This window comes from Anguilla rostrata, chromosome 7, assembly GCF_018555375.3.
Source record: "Anguilla rostrata isolate EN2019 chromosome 7, ASM1855537v3, whole genome shotgun sequence".
In the NCBI taxonomy this organism is placed as follows: Eukaryota; Metazoa; Chordata; class Actinopteri; order Anguilliformes; family Anguillidae; genus Anguilla; species Anguilla rostrata.
In genome coordinates this window covers 5,696,993-5,717,265 of record NC_057939.1, presented here as the reverse complement: position 1 = coordinate 5,717,265, position 20,273 = coordinate 5,696,993, and the positions used below count along the sequence as shown (strand labels likewise).

General features: G+C 46.8%; 1 protein-coding gene across 1 annotated transcript in view; it reads right to left on the bottom strand.

The window, feature by feature from the left end:
* The window catches only part of shank3a (SH3 and multiple ankyrin repeat domains 3a), a 315,279-nt gene that overhangs the window by 100,759 nt on the left and 194,247 nt on the right, over positions 1-20,273 (bottom strand). Inside the window, exons 10-12 of the mRNA XM_064342483.1 lie at positions 17,293-17,370; positions 14,173-14,239; positions 9,870-10,191 (exon numbers count right to left, since the gene is read on the bottom strand). Coding sequence (XP_064198553.1) covers positions 9,870-10,191; positions 14,173-14,239; positions 17,293-17,370 — 467 coding nt within the window. The remainder of the gene's footprint in view (positions 1-9,869; positions 10,192-14,172; positions 14,240-17,292; positions 17,371-20,273) is intronic.

The following is a 20,273-nucleotide window of genomic DNA, read 5'->3' as shown; positions in this document are numbered from 1 at the left end:
CTGTAACATTTAAAAATTAGCCATGAAAAATCGACCGGACGCTGCCGGGTGGGGCTCACTACTCGATCCTTGCACCACGGCAAGCCGCATGGTCTCGGATCGGATCCAGACCGCGCCGGGGCCAACTGGGGCTGGTACTGTAGCTCCGCCCACAAGTTGCGCAGTTTGGCGATTGCGTCGCCAAGGGAACGGGCGATTAGGGGTCCGCATTTCATCGCACACCACCAACCCCCCCCCCCTTCCCCCCCCCGCTGGTCGATCGGGCGCCTGTGGACCGCATGTCAAAGCCACATATGAGCGGCCTTCCTTCAGCTCCACTTCATGCCAGCTCGGCTGTGGTCGGCGGTGTGAAAAGAAGCAGCTGGCGACACCATATGTCTCGGAGGAGAACCGCGGATGTCTGCACTCTCCCGAAATGTGCGGTGAGGGTTTGCGCATGACCGTGGCTGCAGTTGCAGATAGTTGGAAATTGCAATCAGGCTGAGAGTCGAACATGTTCACTCTCATGTTGGGTGCTACACATTTATAAAAAGAAAAAAAGGACAAAAACGAGTGATTGGATGCAATGGGTACACCTAACCATACACCTAACCACGGTCTGGACTTTGGATTCAATTTAACATTTCAAGCAAATTTCGCTTTGGTGAAGCCCCGTTGCTAAGCAGCCGTCGCCCCCGCACCACACGCTCCGGGCCAGGGGTGAGGAGAACTTCTCCAAAACCTGTCCCCCTTCTCCTCCTAATTGCAAAGCGGTTTCTGTAAAGGAGCCCGTGATCGCAGCTTCGTCTCCGTCCTCATCCTCGTCCTCATCTCGGAGCGATGCCTCTTCCTCGTCTAACGAGCCCGCAGGACCGAATCCCTGACGCTACTATTATTCAACGGTTAAAAATACCCCGCTCCTCCTGCGTGTGTCTCTCAGCCACTCTGTTATTCCCAAATATTAGTCTTTCTGAGTTTCTTTCCGCTCACGACACTCAACACTAAATTAAGCACTCATTTACATGTGTGCGGCAGGTATATACCGACTGGAGTGCAAAGTGCATTTAACAGATGTTCAGTTATTTAGTAAACAGCTAGCCAGTCAGATAAGCAGGCAGAGGCGGAACAAAAGTTTTGAACAACGTCAAAGGAACCGACCTTGGGAACTGGGCGACTCCCGAATTTTCTCTCGAAGCCCAGTCTGGAGAAAGTCTGGATTGGGTTTGATGGATTGGTGCGTGTCTAATCTTTTGCCCACCAGCGTTAGTGGAGAATATACCCAGGTCATTGGACTAATTTCCTCTGCAGGGTCTTCCAACATTGAAAAGATTCGGTAGGAAAGATTTAAAGACATTTAATTTTTACCAGACTAAAGTTGGTAGCTTTTGGCTACGAAAATACGCGTAAATAAACAACCGAGTTGAATAAAACTCGAACAGGCGAGTAAGAGTATAATGTAAACAGACTGAAGCATCTCTACTGGAAAACAACTCGCATGAGACTTCTAATAAAGACACGTTTCAAGGGAGCCAATTTCATTGTCTTGCAGTCTCCATCTCCATGGAAACTTTCCTCCCAGCCACCGCAGCGGTACTACAGAATGATATAATGGCGGTACCATAGGAGGTTACCACAGAGGAGTGATAGTGTGATAGGATCAGAAAGAGAACTGCAGGGTTTTATGCCACATGCACACACACACGTGTGCACGTGCACACGCACATACACATGCACACACACACACGTGCACACACGAGGACGAGCACACACACTACACACCAACCAATACAGCCTGTATCTCTCGTAAAATCAACAGACCATAATTGCTAAATCAGACCCTGGCGGGTCTCACTTCCTCCCGGTCTGTGCTGAAAGTCCACAGACGGGAGCCAGGAGCGTGTCGTCACAGTGCCGGTGCGGTGGGGCGCGCGGCCGGCGTAGCCAATTTCACACTCCCCCGGTTCCCCCTGCGCGTGGGACAGCTGCTCTTGGTCCGTCCGGGAGGGGGGCGAGGGGGGCGGGTCTCGGGCCAATGGGCCTCCGCTCGCTCTCCTGCCCGCCGGGCCGGGCGCCAAGGAAACGGGAGCCAGATCGCCACGGCGACGCGAGGGGCGCAACTGCCGGCCGCCCGAGGGGGGGGGGGGGGGAGCTCGCCCCGGGAGTGTTCTTCACCTCGTCACGCCCCGGCTCGCTGGCGGCGGCGCGCCCGGCACTCAAACGACGCGCCCCCACGGCAAGTAATTAAAAACCGCTGAGATCAAATCCTAAACAGAAGGGGCGCGCAGGACAGGGGCTGCGGGAGCCACAAACAGCGGCAGGGTTCAGCACGGGACACCGCGGCTATCGACCGTGGGCTAAACAAAAAAAATACAAAAATCTAGGCTAGTGACACATTTTTTGATGAATCACGGCGTACGGGGCTGTGCATTAACAGCTCCAAAAATAAATAAAGGTTTACAAGTCAGTGATTCAGTGCCTTTCGCTAAGTCAATGAAACGCTAATTCATTTGAGGGGTAAAGATAAAAATTAATGCTGACAGCCTACGTTAAGAGGAAATTACCATTCCTCAGACAAGGGAGACTATCTACGAAAGTCCGTAATGCGATTTACTGCGGTCAGAGCATGTTCGCCAATAGATTTGTGCCTGTACTGCATGAATGCCAAAGAGTCTACAGCTTACATTGGGACTGCTGGTGCAGGACCAGAGAAGGCTGCTTTAGAAACTTCCATTACTTGACCCGTTGAGCTTCACTCCAGTCCAGCCCTCTTCGAAACACAAGGTTGGATACTAACTTGACCTCATATTCACCGGGAATTGTGGTAAAAAGCTACCAACAAACCACCTCTCTGGCCGTGGCTTCCTCTGCTTTGCTCTCCCCTTCCCCTATAGACTGGCTCAATATGGCACCTGAAAACAATGGCGACTTTCAGTGGGAACTTGTGAAACCTCCACCTCCACCGCCCCTCTCCAATCGCCGCCACCTCGGACAAGGTCAAACTCCACCTCCCGCGGATACCTCCTCACAGCGACCCGCCAACACCGTTACCGCCACGCGTCCCATGCTTTCTGACACCTTTCTGACTCACTCTTGCCCTCCCGCCGCCCCGACCTTCAAAAGCCACCCTCCTCCCCTCAGCGGCTCTCTGGCGTTCTGCGTGCAGACAGGCCCAAACTGCAACCTGCCGAAAGACGAGGAAACCCACTCCGTCAGTCTGAGTCGCTCTGACCCAGAAACACACATTTTTCGTTTTACACGTTGCTGTGAACTGGAGAGTCTGAGCCTTCATTATGAATCTTTTTACTCTTTTAAAAAAAAAATATTTTTAATATTTTTTTTGGCTGGACCGCAACAGCGGGGCCAGCCCTACAAACGCGAATGTCTGTGACTGAGTGACTGAGTGATGAAGTCACACCATTGGTCGGCTGAGTGATGAAGTTACACCATTGGTCGGCCGAGGGACAAAGTTACACCATTGGTCGGCCAGTCCAGCCATGTACTAGGTTTTGACCTGGTCTTGTTACTCAAAAGCATGGCAGCCATTGGCAGTATCAGCGAGCTTCCAAAGGAAAATCTGCCGTGTCAAAATCATCAAACTACATTCAATTGCCTCAAAACAAATTTTATTGCTGGAATCCCGCAATAATATTCTCACAGTATGAAAGCGAGAGTCTTCATTTTATCAAAATCAAATAAATAAAACCCCAAAACAGCCCAAAATTGAGTTTCTAACATAAAATCTGGTTACTAACACAAGTGAGCCATTGTGACTTCCGACTCAAACAGCAGAACGTCACAAATGAAAAAAGGAAACAAAACTGCCCAAAAACTGACCAGGATGATTATCAGCATCTCCTCTGTATCCCTTAGCTGTCTCACCTGCCAAGGTTTTCAAACTGTCAATCCAGTATCAAAATCGGCACAAACAACCCACATAATCTATTTTCTGCTTTCTCCCTTCTCTTTAACCCACCTTCTCTTCCACACATACAGCCGATGATTTCGCATCCTACCTTGAAACAGAAATAACTGCAGTCCGTTAAACGCTACGCCAACACATTCCCATGACCACCTAGCCACTGCTCCTTCTGCCAATCTTCCCAGCCTCCAAGCCTACAGTCCTCCGCTTCTGCCCTTCTGCCAATCATCTCGGCCACGGTCAGCTCCGCGCCAGAGCAGGAAAGTTCAGGGGTGAGAAAGTAAAGATCCTGACATGTGTTTCTATCGCCCATCAACTCAGCCGGCTGATTAGTTCAACTTCCTGGCTGAAGAACTGTGCTAATTAGAAAATCCAGGTGAATGGAACAAAATACCGGGCAGGACTTTTACTTTCTGAGCCCGGATTTTTCGACCTCTGCTCCTCGCTGAATGCCAGTTGTGTTCCCCAGTGAACTCAAGCAGGCCTGGGTAACAACCCCTCAAAAAAACTCAAAAAACAAAAACAAAAAAACAACCTAGGACCCATCTGCAGTCAAAAACTCCCAACGACTCAACCCTCATCCCTTTCCTCTCTAAAAGCCTTGAACAGCTTGAATCCACTCATCTTACAAATTGCCCGACCCAGGATAACCTCCGCGACCCAATCAGCCTGCCTTCAAAGCCAGCCACTCGACGAAGCCGGCTCTCCTCGCTGCAGTGGAAGCACTCAAATCTGCGAATGCAGTATCCCCGGCATCCGTCTTGACTGCTGCTTAATCTCTTTGCCGCGTTCGATGCGGCCCGGCCGACACATTGACTGAAATCGGTGTCCTCATACGCAACCGATCGCTCTTCATCGGATAATCTGGATGGGCCCCGAGTTCGAAATCCCGTGGGATTCCCACAGGGATCGTTTTCATGGCCTCTTCCATGCACGAAATCGCTAAATCTCACGGCTCGGTGATACCTGCACGTAGCCTTCTCCTACCGCTGTCATGCCGATGACACACACTACTTTTCTTTGCCGCTGACAAAAGAAACATATTGCCTCACGAAATAAAAGTCAGATGTCTCGAACAGCCACCGTCTCAGAGACAGTCTTGCTAAAGCTAAGGTGGCTCTGCCAACCAGCTACATCCTCCCACCTCCAGTATCTGTCCATCACCCCTGGCGAGACAACACTGTCCCCATCCCAGACGGCTAAAAACCTTTGTGCAGTTCAGGATAGCAGCCTGTCCATCGCAGAGAACATGCAGAGCTGCCGATAACTCCGCTACGTTTGCCACATCCATCCTTTCCTCGCCGCATATGCTGCTCAGCTCGTTATCCAGGTCGTTGAGCTGTCCCAGCTGGCCCACCGTAGTTCTCTCTCTGTACCACACCTCTCTCTACTGCACCTCTCTCCCTCTACCGCACCTGTTTCTCCACCTGCAGCTCTCTCACACTACCCCACCTCTCTATTTGTGTTGCCTAAAACTGTATGTTTAAATTTAAAACAAACTTACTATGAACTTCAGTCCACGGACAGCGGTAGCCTTACCCATAGGCCTACACAGTTAAGGTTGACTGGTGTTGTTTGCTGCTTTCATTGGTCCTGCTATAAAGGCATATATTGGCCTTCAGAGAGATTCTATGTAGTATCGGTAGACTGGCTTGCATCACCCAGCTTTGACAGCAGGTCTTTTGACTGATAGACGTGGATGACACCTGCCACATCAGAGGAAGGGAGAGACAAGTCCCTCCGGTGTCAAAAACATCAAGCCATTATTGTCTCCTCAGGCTCGACAACAGAGCCAGGGTTTCTGCAGCACCTGAGAGAAGTGTGATGTCATCAGCTAGGACACAGTGTCCTTACAGCAAACCATTCACAGAAACTGTGCACTGCTGCATTATCTGTCAGCAACAGGTCACTGCAATTAATTTCTGCTCGAGTGTAGCTTTTGTTCCACTACAACCAAGGGGCACATCTTCGTATTTACTTATCTTCGTATTTACGTATTCATACAGTAATACACATTTCCCTTTCCCGGTTCTGAGCAGGGATGACAGAACAGGGATGGCTTTGAAAAGGCACTGGGGGGGTTTCTTCTGTGACAAAAACACAAAGAAAGCATCTGGTTGGATCCATCAAACATATGCAAATGAAGTGGTACAAGAGTGATGATATTTTATGCACAGCCACGGGTGTGATAGCCCTTGGTCTCTTTGACAAGTGCTGTGCCTCATGAATAGAGGTCTGACTTCCTCCATTGTGTCGTGACGCAGGCACTGTCGCTGTCCTGCGGAGTTAACACGACTCCTCCAATGCACCTGGAGTCTCTACCTGCACTGGTCCTGGAGTCTCTACCTGCACCGGTCCTGGAGTCTCTACCTGCACCAGTCCTGGATTCCCTACCTGCACCAGTCCTGGCCCCCCACAGAACAGCTGCACTATGAATCAACAGCACCGGCTACTCTGCAGCAGCCTCTGAGTCTGACAATGCATTGCAAAGTGTAAATGTAAATGTACTGTACTGTTTACATAAATAATTTATAATAACATAATTACATTTCTTTCCCCCAAAGTACTTTTGATCCCAGAATCCATGTGGAATGGCAGGAGAAAAAGGAATGTCTTCATTCTGTGATGTGTCTCTGGGGCGGAATTTTAAATAATTTAATCGTGAGCATCAGGGCCAAATGGCATTCAGTGGTGTTTCATCTTGTTCAGATTTCCCATCATCCTTTGCTGAGTCTTGTCAGAGCAGATTGAAACTGGAGGAGCGTCGTTGAAAAATCAAATCAATTAAGTCTCTTTCGGCATTCGGTCCCGCTTTTAAAATTTTAATGCGTTCGTTGAGTAATATTCTAAACAATCAGCCCCTGCGCTCAGAGTGCAGCGCACGCATGACGCAGACACGCCGCAGAGCGGATGTGTATTCTTCCAGCGATGAAAGCGCAGCCCCGAATTCCCGCTGGGCTAAATTATGTCAAACGCTAAATCCTGCCATGGCGCCTCGTCATATCTGCAGGCTTAGAAAGCCCCTCCCCCCCACCCCCCCCCTCGTCATATCTGCAGGCTTAGAAAGCCCCCCTCCCGCCCACCCCACCCCCTCCCCCACCCCACACTCCCCTCATCAGCAAAACCGCTGGAATGTATCTGTCCTTAAGAAAATGAAGAGAGGGGCGAGTTTATGCTGCGAGCGATCGGATAATGAAATGGCAGCTGGTCAGGTGCGGGAGCTGTCGGGGAGCGAGATGGGGAGCGAGACGCGGGCACTTCTTGGCGGTGGAACGCGTCACCTGTGACGGTGCCCTTTCTCAGCTCCAAACAGCGTGTTTAAAAACGCGGCGAACAACGCGAAAATTACACAACCCAGGAAGCGCTTATTATTATTATTATTATTATTTTTAGAGAAGGACTGGACAAACAACCCCATAGCTCGGAACCGAAGTAGCGCAAGAAGACAGATCGCAGATCTGCTGCCGGTAACGGCTTTTTTTCTTTATTCGGCTCCCGGATGTCCCCCCCTGAGGCACCCCCGCAATAAGAGCTAAGTTAGCATATTTACGCTTTGTTTAAAGTTAAAAAAGGGGCCACACCTATCACCGAGGAGCCCGGTTTCAGGATGACGGATTGCGCCAGCACAGTTTTCTGGACTCAGCGACAATCAGTATTAGCAGCGGCCATCTGGGTACCCTGTTCTCATTGGCTCCTGGGACCTACCGCCCGCTCATTCAGGAGAACGTTACCGTCCCCCAGACCCTGTAAAATGTGTGTCCGTGGCAACCGGCTCCTCCCACTTCGGCCCCGCACGGCAGCCAGCTCGTTTTGCCATTCGGCACAATCTGTTTTTAATGGCGTGGTGACGAATTCCCCGCCGCCACGACACTTTGCCCGTCCTTTAGTGTGCACTAGGGGCAGTGTAGAGCAGCTGTGTGCTCGTTGTCCTTCGTTCCCCATGTTCAAGCGACCTCCGGTTAAAAAAAAAACCGCTCACTCTTTGAGACGGACGTTGGACACTTCTCCTCTTTTCCAGGAATGCACTGCACACAAACTGATCAGTGATTCAGTGAAAACTCAGTCTCACATTCACAAATGAAAATGTGTCCAGGTGACGGAGGCCCAGCTGGTTTACCAAGGCTACAGCCCGGCTGAGATAGATAGCAGCAAGGAGAGCGGTAAACAGCGAGATAGAGAGAGAGAGAGAGAGAGAAGGTGGAGGCATGTTTGGCGGGGAGGGTTCTGGCCCATGATCCTGGAGCAGCAGCAGCAGTAATGACGCAGGAGGCCAGGAGCCAATTCAACAGCTTTGCCTCATACAGCTTGAACCGGCAGTCCCTGTTCAGAGCCCAGCACAGACAGTGGCCACTTCACGCTCCCCACTTCACATTTCAAGGAAAGACACCGTGCTTTAGGGCTGGTGCTGACGTGCGCTCCCACCACGGCCCACAGGGAAAAAAAACTTTTAACAAAAAATCAATTGTGAATTAGGAAGAGAAAGAAACAGCACAGGCACTAGAACTTCAGGTACTTCCTGTTTGTCTGTGCTCCTCCCATTGAGCTCCACACCGTCGCACAGCTCGAGTAGCAAATGTTCCATTTTCCTTCCTTTCCCAATGAACATATATGCTATGAAACTAGCGTCAGTGTAGCAACATTGCATTTGTACTGTGTGCCGGAAACACACAGTACAAATACAATGGTGCACCTGGTCATTTCTGGATGAGACTCACTACTTCAATTAATTAACATAAATCCCTTGATTGAGTCACACTGTAGGTGAGCGGATGCTAGCCACTTTAAAGTTAGCAGTGAGTCATCTTGGCTAAATAATATTAATGTAGTTAAGCAAGGTGGCTAATTCGTTGAAACAAAGTAGTTTTCATGAACATGAAATAGAAGTAATAAAATTACAATTTTCCCAGTCATTACATTCAGAATACAGCATGGGCTAAACAGAATGTGCGTTGACAATTTTGTGTCACCACAAAATTGTGTGTCTCCAGTGATCGTAGTGATGTAGGCACTTTCACAGCATATTAGCAGCCAGCAAACCTTGCTAAGGTTGGATACACACATCCACCAGCTTCTGATCACATTACAAAATAACACGTGAAAAAAACAGCTCCTTTTCGACCAGGCAAGGAAGAGGAGAGAATGGAGATGAAGTGAGGAAGGGAAAGAGAAAGAGGGGGAAAAGAGCAGAGAAAAACGAGGTTGACAAGGACTGACCTAGAATAGGAAATAAGATGGTGAAGACGGCCATAATGGAAAGGAGCAATTAATGTGGGCCAGACCTGAAGGGGTGGATACAGTCTAGACTAGAAGTGAAAGAAGCAGAGGAAGACAAAGACTAGACTTAAAAGGGGTGAAATTGTGAATAACAAAGATGAAAAGAGAAGCAGAGAAATCAGCTAAAAGTCTAATGGATAAGAGAAAGAAGCGGGGCGGGAGACAGACGTGACCGGTGAAAGGAAGAGAATGATAGCAGGTTAAAGGAAGGGAATTTTAGTGGGTTAATGGAAGGGACAGGTAGCGGGTGAAAGGAACAGTAGCAGGTGACAGGAACAGTAGCGGATAAAAGGAACAGCAGCAGGTGAAAGGAACAGCAGCGAGTAAAAGGAACAGTAGCAGGTAAAAGGAACAGTAATGGATGAAAGGAACAGTAGCGGATAAAAGGAACAGCAGCAGGTGACAGGAACAGTAGCGGGTGAAAGGAACAGTAGCAGGTGAAAAGAACAGTAGCAGGAGAAAGGAACAGCAGCAGGTCAAAGGAACAGCAGCGAGTGAAAGGAACAGTAGCAAGTGAAAGGAACAGTAGCAGGTGAAAGGAACAGTAGCAGGTGAAAGGAACAGTAGCAGGAGAAAGGAACAGCAGCGAGTAAAAGGAACAGTAGCAGGAGAAAGGAACAGCAGCGAGTAAAAGGAACAGTAGCAGGTGAAAGGTCAGAGGAGAAAGCTACTCGGTCGGCGGCGCGGGCCTCCTCACCTGAGCCTCCCGCGGGCGTGCCTCCTCAGGCTGAGCTTGTCGGCCTCCTCCTGGACGCGGTGCAGCGAGGGCGAGCGGGAGTGGGAGCTGCGGGAGCTGCCGGTGCTCTGCAGGCTGCTGTCGGCCCCCCCCTCGCCCCCCGGCTGCCCCGCCAGCGGCGGCAGGCTGCGCAGGGAGGGCACGGGCGAGTGTGGGGGCCCGCGTCCCTCCGCGTTGAGGTTGTTGTCGCTGGCGGAGCGGAGGAGCGAGCGGGGCGACGCCAGGGTCCCGCTAACCAGCACGCGCCGCCGGTTGGTGTAGGAGGGGGTCTCCCTGAAAGGCACTGTGGGGGGGGGGGCACAGGGGTGGATCAGTCCCAGACTGGAGCAGGGTTCTGCCACAGGGGTGTCCAATCTTATCCAGGAAGGGCCGGGATGGGTGCACAGTTTTGGTTTTTAGCCCAGCACTAAGACACCCGATTCTACTTATCGCTGTCTTGAGCTGAATCAGGTGTCTTTGTTGGCTAAAACAAAAACATGCACCAACACCGGCCCTTTTTGGATTAAGATTGGACACCCCTGTTTTAACCTTATTGTGTGGATATACCCCAGGCTTGCACTGGGATTCCTCCACACAAGTCCTGGAATAAGGTTTGAGAGAACGGATATAAGATATATTACACCCTCTCTTAGAAAACAGAAAGCAAAAAAAATCCTACCATTAAAAAATCATTTAAAAAACCAGAATCGGGGAATGTTGAGAAGGACAGACACAATGTTTTACATACACACTGACAGGACTATTCGCTTTCGCAATCAGCCAATAGAGTTGCGAGCAGCCCTAGGGCTGAGAGACTGAAAGGTTACATCTCACCCCTATCTATGGATTGCCTTAAGCGATCAGGTCAGAGGTCACGGGAGGAATTACAGGGCGGTGCCGGAGTGCCATTATAACCTGATGCATGAAAGGCTTTTTTTTTCCCCAGGCTAATACATTAAGCTGTTTTCACAGCTCAAGTAACCAACTGGAAATAAAAGAATATAAATGTCAGGACTCGCTTTGAGAGAAATGTCAGAAGTCGCGCGCTTGTAACTTAACCCCCGACCTTTATCGCGCGCGGCGACGGCAGGGAGAAAAAGGTCCCTCAGATTAGAAAGCGCAGACTGTACTTTATATATTGCCACACTTCAAAAACAAGATCTGTCAGAGAGTTTAATCAGGAAAGGGCACGAGTGACCGGGAAGCAAAAGCAGTCGAGAAAAGAGGAGGCCGTCAGAGGTTGCTGTACGGCTTCGGGGCCACTAGGTGGTGCTCTTCCACCGAGTCTTAAAAGAATGAAGAGGAAGAGCGGAGCGGAACGACGGCATGTCCGACTGAGAAGACGAGGAAGAGATGAAGCTTGAGCGGTCGCATCACCTTCCTCTCGCGACCCATTTGATTGACAGGTCAGCCTGTAACCATGGCGTCGGCATCTCTGAGGTTTCACTGCATAACCCAGTGGAAAACAGCAGATAAATAGCTACAGTAGTGACAGTGATGCTTGTGGCGGTTGCTAAAATTTTTAGTAGTAGATGTCCCAGTCTTTGTAATAAATAGTAACAGTGGGAGTAGGTTTGATGGGCATGAAATAAGCGGCAGTATTTAGTGACGATTTAGCAGTGGTATTTTTAACACAAGTGGTAGGAGTAGCAGTGAAGATAAGCAGCAGTACTACTAACTGTGGTAACACTCATAGAGAAGATACTAGCAGCAGCAGCTGCAATAACAGTAGTATTAATGATGGTAGTGAAGATACAGGAAGTGGCCAAAAAAGTGGAAACAATGATCTGAAGCCCCTTCGCATGGTGGGATGTTATTTGCTTAATGGATGAGCAAACAGAATCCCATGTGTCGGATGTGTGGTAGCCATGTTAGCCATAATTATAGGCAACTAGGTCTGCCCAATATTTTTATGCATGTCCCTTTGCATGCTGGGATGTTATTTGCTTAACGGAGGGAACATATATATTATTGCAATATCATTAAATATACACTGATGATGGTTACTTGATATTAGCAAACGCTAGTTAATGGGTTGTTGATTAATATGCGACTGCATGTAGGGATGCCTTATTAATTAGTAGCTGCCGCAGCACAATTGTAGAAAGATCAAAGTGCTGCTGAATGTTCAGTAAGATAAAAGAGAGAGCCTTGAGCAAGCTTGAGATTCAGTCTTCCTCTACCTGGAAATGCACTTGCTAAGAGGATCAGGTTCTACGGTCAGATGAGAGCTTCTATGTGCGTTTGGATCTTGGCAAGGTCTGAAGGTCCATTTAGGCCAAAGGTTTTTTTCATCTAAAATGCCGAATAGAGCAGTGAAACAAATTGAATGGAACTGTGTTTGCCCCCCAGTGATAATACTTTTACAACCGTTTAATATATTTAACATTTAAATAGGCCACAGTGTGTGGAATCACCCTTCTTTTTTAATTTGAGATACCAAACATTAGTTTTGCAAGGCAAACATGAGTCCTAAAGGAAGATTTGATTGGGCACACACTACCTAAAGCAGGGGTCCTCAATCTTATCGAGAAAGAGCTGGTGTGGGTGCAGGATTTTTTTCCAACCAAGCATTTACACACCTGAGTCTACTAATCAAGGTCCTTAGCAAATACTCCAGTGGTTAATGAGTAGAATCAGCACTGTTACTGCTTGGTTCAAACAGAAGTCTGCACCATCACCGGCCATTTCTGGATGAGATTGAGGACCTCTGACCTAGAACAAGGCACTATTTTTAAGGCAGTTAATTAGTCTGGTCCAAGCAAAAGCACTGAAGTGATAACAAGAAATTACATGAAAACTGTTGAACTTCTAGACAGTCAGTACTGGTATATATGCATCTTGGTACTTATCCAGGAACGCAGAATTGTATGTGTTATATTGCTGCGAGTGCTCCAAGATTTCCAAGCATTACTCATTTAGACAGGTTCCATAGTGTGGTTCTCCCGCAGGGTGGTATGGGACCTTCTCCCAGAGCGTATCCCACAATCCCGCACACCATCAGAATCCATGAGGGTCAAGAGCACGTATCACAGACAGGCCAATCACCTGAGCCGCAAAATACAAAAGGGCTTGTTTCCTCGAGCACAATCGTAATAAAAATCTTGTTCCAACCACACTCCTTTTAAGAAAAAAAAAAAAACATATTTTCTTGTACGCCGTCCAATATTCCAGTTTCATTTGGGGGGGGGGGGTGCTTGTAGTCACACCCGCAAAAAAAGCAGAACCCGCCCGCGTGATGGATTAGGTGGCGATCGCCAGAGCGAAAAACTCTGGCAGGGATAGCATGGAAGGTGTTCGTAAGACTAAACCTTTGGGAAAACATTGCTGGGGGAGGGCGAGGGGGGGCTGGAGGGGGTGGGGGGGGTGGGGTGTGTGATGATGAACCGCTATAATCTTCCAGATGATCTGCCGCAGAGGGAAGGGATTCTTCAGCCTCGCCGGAGCTGTCTGCAGCGGCCCCGGGTCCCATTACGTTATGGCAGCGGCGGCCGGAATAAGGAAATATGAGCCGTCCCCCCCTCGCCGTGGTGGTGGGAGGGGCGGCGGGGCCAACCAGAGCGCGGGGGTTCCGAAGGCGCGGTTTCCGTTCTGACGGGGGGCGATCTGTCACCGGGCCGCGGTCGTGCCAAAAATTCGCTCGCCGGGTACAGGGAGCGCGTCATGAGGAACGAAGAGAGCCCCGCTTTTCATTTCTCAAAGCGCCGTCAACACGGACGTACCGACGGGGTGTTTTTTTTGTTTTTTTTCTTCGCTGAGATGACGCCTGGAATCTGTGAGTGTGTGTTTATAGAGTATATATACCGGTAAATTTGTTTGGCCACACGCTACCTGTCAGAGGGAATATGGGCTCGGAATATGAGACTTTGCCAGATTTCCATCTCTGCTCAGCAGGGCGCTCCATGTGCAGGCTCCCGTGCTGCTGTAAGGAGTTTGGTTAAGCACTGATCCAGTGTCAAACCGTTTTTTAATCTGAAGCGTCATAAAATACGTTTTTGCCAGCAAGCATTACAAGTTCCAAAGGCTCCAGAGAACTCTCTGCAAAAAGAGCGCTATGACTAAAACTGTTTTTATTCCCTGATTCAGGTTAAAATAATCTCCAGTGCTGTGCTTATCTTGCATTATAATGCTGCCATTTCAATGCATTTATTGCTTGAATTAATCATTTCTTCCACGTTCTGTGACCTTAAACTCGCAAAACAGCTATAAAGCATGAATGTTAATGACTAATATAGTGTTTCACATTCCCCTGGAGCTCGAACATGCATGAATACACGTCTCTTACCAACATCTGATAGTTTGTGAATCTTTATGATTTCAGCCAGATCAAAATTCCCAGCAATAATAGCCACCTGTATAAAAAAAAACAATGAAAAGAGAGAGAAAAGATAAAAGATACAGACAGTTTATTAAGACTGAATGGCACCGTACACTGTATCTACAATTTCATTTCATTTTCCCTGATGGTATTCATGGATGAGCTGCACAATAATGTCTGAAGGTTTTTAAAGGCCATTAAATTAGCATGTCATACTAGAAAACACAACAGCGAAAAAGGAATAAACAATCGGGCCTGTGGGAGAAGGTTGTTAGATATTCCCCTGACCCATCCCCCCCCCCCGCCCTCCATCTTGTCTACTTCTGACCCATTCATCCTCCCCACTGGCAGTCCCGAACAACTAAAAATCGTTCCAATGGGACGACTATCATTCTAATACACTGACAATGGCAGCTTATCCTGGTCTCCTGTGTGTGTGTGTGTGTGTGTGTGTGTGTGTGTGTGAGAACGGAGCATTCATGGTTTGATGTGGGCATAGTTTGGGCACTTAATTAAACCATAAAATGCCGTACCTCACAAGAGGAGTGAAAACAAACATGTCCCTTTTTCTGCAGTAGTCTCCTGACACACAGCCACGGCACGCCAGGGACAGACTCACTCACAGCTGCCCTGTCATTGATTTGGACGGCTTTTGTTACAGACAGCGTACCTTTTTTTTGTGCATGTTTCTCAATAACAGCAGCGATGAAAACCACAGTCGCTGTGTTTGTTTTGAGCACCCACTGTTCTGCCAGGTATCTGTGCCACGCCGGCTGCTCGGAGAGCCGTGCTGACTTGTTGTGGGCTGAACTCTCGAAAAAACCAATGGCCAATTACACTCATGAGTCAGATCACATGGCCTGCAAAACTCCGCCCCTAATTACTCTAACATGTAAATGCAGCCTAAAACGTCTGTAAAAAAAAACCAAGAGAAGAGACAAAAAATAACTGTGTAACCATCCAGAGAAATGTCTTCGGCTCAACAGTCACACACTGGCAACTGCATGGCCTTCCTCTGTATAAATCACTTTACCCGGACTCTGCGCAAGAGGGTCAATTCATTTTCACACATTGGCTTTTCCTCATTAAAAAGCTGATTATACCAGCTGTCGGATGAATTCCCCGTTTGTTCAGTTACTTTGCAGTGTCAGGCTTCCACACCCCATGTAAAAACAAATTAACTCGGATTCGCCCTAGAAGTCTGCGTCAACATCAATTTCATGCGGAGGTCAACTTGCAAACAATGTCTAAAAGTGGAAAGCAAGCCAGCATGAAAAAAATAAATGTTCGAATCTGAGGAGAACTGATTAACGGCTCCACATAGCGTACAATAAACTCTCGGATAAACACAGCGACACAACACGTGCTGGGCTTGCCAACCTCACAGCCTCTGCGAGTTCAGAGAAGAACATCAACTTTGACCTCCTCAATTCACAGAGAGGGGAGTGAGGGGTGAGTGGGGTTAACACCAGTAACAGTGTCAATGGCGTGCTGTAGGATCATTAATGGTCACGGTCATTTCAGAGTTACAGTGTGGTAGAAGGAAGCAGCCTTCTGAAACACAGCAACTCCACATCTGCTCTGCAGGACTGATTTTTCCTGCTTTTTTGTTCCAATCCATACGGGGCCTGCCATCCGTGCCTGTCCACCCCGGGGCATCACGTCAGCGCCCTGTCCCAGAAGGGACAGTATCTGCTCAAAAATATCAGTCTGGGAAATGTAGTTCTCGGGTTGTAGCTGGGAAATGTAGTTCTCATAGGACTGACTTTCTATCAGCTGTTGCTGCGAAGCAGATCCCCTCATCTGGCCAACATTCACGCTTCACAAATTATGCGATTTGTAGAGCCAAACACCTGAAGGTTAAGAACTTTGTTCAAAGGCACTGAAGCAGAGCCCCCCCCCCTCCCCCCCTCCAGCTGGAATAAAAACCAACACCCTTCTGGTATCAGGCCAAAAGCCCTTCACAGCTACGCTGCAGAAAGCAGGAATGTCAATGGCACTCCCTAGAGGCATGCCACCGTGCTTTATCGAACACTAATTAAATGTCACTGCAAACCACATATTTCTCTGCAAGCTTTCTGTCATTTGCGAGCATTACAACAGTACAGAGGCTGAATGAAAATTAAGCATCCGTCCCCTTTAGATTTTTTCCCCCCCAACACTGGCACAAAAAAAAAGAAAAAAGCCCAGCCACATATCAGGTATAGAACTGTATGTGCAGCAGTTATGCACTGGCACATACATGTGAATGAGAACATTGTGGGGAGAAATGCTAATCAAGAGTCAAGGGCTCTTTGAATGTACAGTAAGAGTTATATCGCAAGGCCTCCTCCAAGGACCACAGAATGTGTTGCAATTCAGGTCACGCACCTACTACGTAAAATGAAAGTCACACTAGTGGGTATTACAGCAGGATATCACATGGTGATAACATGTAATATTCTGCTGTAATGACATGCTATTAGTTGTTTATAATAGTAAACAATAAAAGTACTGTTGAAATACACAGAGTTGTTTATGCATTACCAAGTTACGTATGTTATACATATACTTGCTGCAACACTGTTGAACATGGTGTGATGATAAATGTGACAACATGTGTGGAATATGTATGTAAACACTAAAAGGGATATTGCATGTGATTCATGCAATAACATGCGATATTACGCTTAAATTTGCTGCTACTTCTAACCCAAAACCAAGAAAGCCAGCAACTCCAAGCCTAGATCTAAGCACTGATCCATAATATCTACAGAAATGTACACATTTACCATAGTGTCTGCAAATAGGCGAAAAACTTGGTAATTGCAATGTAATAACATGTTTATTACACGGTTTGTGTGATGATAGCAGTTACTGACTGGGCTGTGGTACTTAAACAGCCAGAAACAGCTTCAGAGCTGTTAACTAGCTCCGGGGAGCACAAAATAAGTTATATTTAATAAAATAATTATTCTAAATGGACGCCTCTGGTCAAAACACATTCGTCAACAAATCACTATCTATCTAATCTATTCCAGTTCACTATTTTTAATGACAGAAGAATTTACCCAGAATTCAATGCGCAAAGCAGGAAGTGCATCTTACCTGGAATGCCGTTTGGTTGTTGTAGTTCTTTATTTCCTTGTTCGCCCCTCGAAACAAAAGGACCCTGGCGCAGCTATCCTGGAAAAGAGGCAGAGAGGAATTCTTTTACTGCAAAACCAAAGTATCATAGCGGTGTAGCGTTAAGTTAGCAAACTGTCAATAACTAGCTAACTCAGTCATCTAGCACTATATATAATATCACAGTATCACGATATATCAATCATTTGATTTTGGAGGACTTAACTGATATATTTCTGATTAGAGCTCAAAGCCAGTTCCGCTCTTGCAATCACTCGATTAAATAACGGCAATTAAACATGATATTGTCACATTTTACTGACACGTAAATATCATTATAACATGATATTTACATACAAGTACAAAAATGACAATAATCAGACAAATATTTAAACAGTGAAGGAGTTAAGAAGATATATAGGCTAAATAACACTGGTCATTAAGGGCACAGTGGCATTTATCACAAAAGAAATCCCTGGCCACCTAATCATCTCCAGTTTAATTTGCCTCATAATCCCGCCTTCTACACCTCAATTAATGGGAATAATGTGCGGTGAGCATTCTGCAGCAAAAATGGCTGCCAAGCATGCTCAAGGGCCCGCACGTTATTGATTGTTGAGGAGAGCCTTCCCCCTTCGATGACATGAAATATTCATGCAGTGAAAACTGCATGTAATTAATGTATTTCTTCCTGGCGTTGCCCCAGTGGTTGAGGTGGCGCTTTGGCACATTTTAAGTGGACGGAAAATCAGAGAGCGAGGAATGCCCCGCACGGTGGACCATTAGTTACGTAAATACGCAGAGAGGCGCTGGCAGCGCCCCCGGAGCTTAAACGGGCGATGTGATCGCGGCCGAGTCCCAACGAGACGAGAGTGAAACGGTCTAATTTATGTTTCTAAAGTTCACTTGGCAGCAGCAGCATCCGTAGGCAGAGGTGGACAATCCAGGTTCAGAAAGTAAAAGTTCATCCCGGGATTTTGTTCCAGTCACCTGGATTTGCTAAGGAGCACCATTCTTCAGCCAGGAGGTAGAGCTAAATCAGCTGGCTGAGTTCAGGGGTGGATGAAGTACATGGCAGGACTTTTACTTTCTGACCCTTGGAATGTCCACCTCTGTCTGTAGGCGTACACTTTAAATGAGTTGCCAGTGGAGCAGCATTAAAGACACGGTTGTGGAAAATACACAGTGGAAATAAAATTATTCAATACCTATATTGAATGTGTTTGAAATGGTATAAAAACACAAGAAAAGTTCACCACTGCCATGAAACAATTTTGAAATGACTCTCAAAGTTAGCGTGAACGAACAGTTCTCATTATACGCACAGAAAAACACCAAAAAAACAAAAAATTTAATTTAGAAAAAACCAATGCTGGGTAATGTGATAATTTTGTTCCTGCCGAAGCCCTTGAAAAAAAAAAAGTAATTAGACAAAAATATGCAAATAATTAAACATTTTACTGGAGATCATCAACATCTCACTGAGACCCATTCTTTCTCTCAGGGCAAAATTTAATTGGTTTTTCCAAGATGCAAAATGATGTATTTCAGTCAATTGAAATTGTTTTTTTTTTTTTTTAAACCTTGAACTTAGATTTCAAGTTCAGTGATATGATGGCAGCATAGTTTTGCAGTATCTATACATTCAATTTTAGCCCAAAAACAAAAGTTTTTTTTTTTTTTTTAACTTAAGAAGGTCTGCAAAAAAAAAAGAATTCTTATTTCTAAAAAACAAAAAAAAAACCCACTACTTTATCTACCTCACTTACAGTAATATATTAATTATAACCATAATTTGATATAATTACGCTACCTATAGGGAGCAACCTTCCTCCCCTGATAGCAGCAACAGAGAAAACAATTCAGCTGGTGAAATTCCCCATAAGCAGAAGCCATTGCAAAACAGAAACTGTTTTCAGTTTTGGCACTTTTTGAGCGCTGAGGGACTCGGTCGTGAGAAGAGAAGGTAGCGGAGCGGAACGCTTGCACGAAAAACGGCAACAGGGGAGTCACAGACGACTGTGAAGCAGTCACAGACAGCAGCCTCAAACTTTAAACTCAAAGCCCACTGTTAAATAAAAGATGGAGTTTTTTTCTTTTTTTTTAGCTCCCATGATCCAGTTTTTTCCTCGTGACGATCTGGCCACTCTAGCCTAGGACAATAAGGACGTCACGTGACGCAAGTGGTTGATCTTCCTCACAAGTCACTGCAGTACACTTACGCAGACCCTTGTTGACACATGGGGCATGCTGGGAAATGACATAAGTCTATATACTACAGTTTTGCTAAAGAAATGAGGCCCTTATGCCCGAAATGGGAAAATATCATGGGATTTAATACCCTACATTAAATCACTGGACATAAAAATGAATGATGATGAAATTACAAGAAACCGCATCACATGATATATACAGTAGGGTGAAACGCACAGTGCAATATCACCACTGCATGCCAGCAGTATAAACACCATAGAGTGGGAAAATAGCACAGCAGCAGAGCTTGTTCCAGTTCCTGTTCATCGAGCTGCAAAGAACAAAGAATGCGAACAGTGCCCTCTTGTGGCCACAAATAATGACAAGGACCACAGAGCTGGCAGAATCAGAAAAGATCAGCTACTGAACAACTACAATATTTTAGGCTTAATATCAAAAATGGAACAAACTGCCATAACAGAAATTGCCTGAGGCTTAAGGGGTACAGGTCCCAGAGGTGAACATGCTGTGCATTATTATATTCGTCTCTTCATTCAGTCCGTAAGTGCATGTGGAACATACTGTATGTTCCCTGGTCACAGTCCAGAAATTTCCCACTGAGCACATCATAAAATGATCCACATTTACATTAAAAAAAAAAAAAAAAAAAAACCATTAAGAAAAAAGACATTAGGCGATGATAACAATATCGAAATATCTGATGCGCTTAGAGAGCACAAAATTGAAACAATTCTTAAACAAGAATAAAA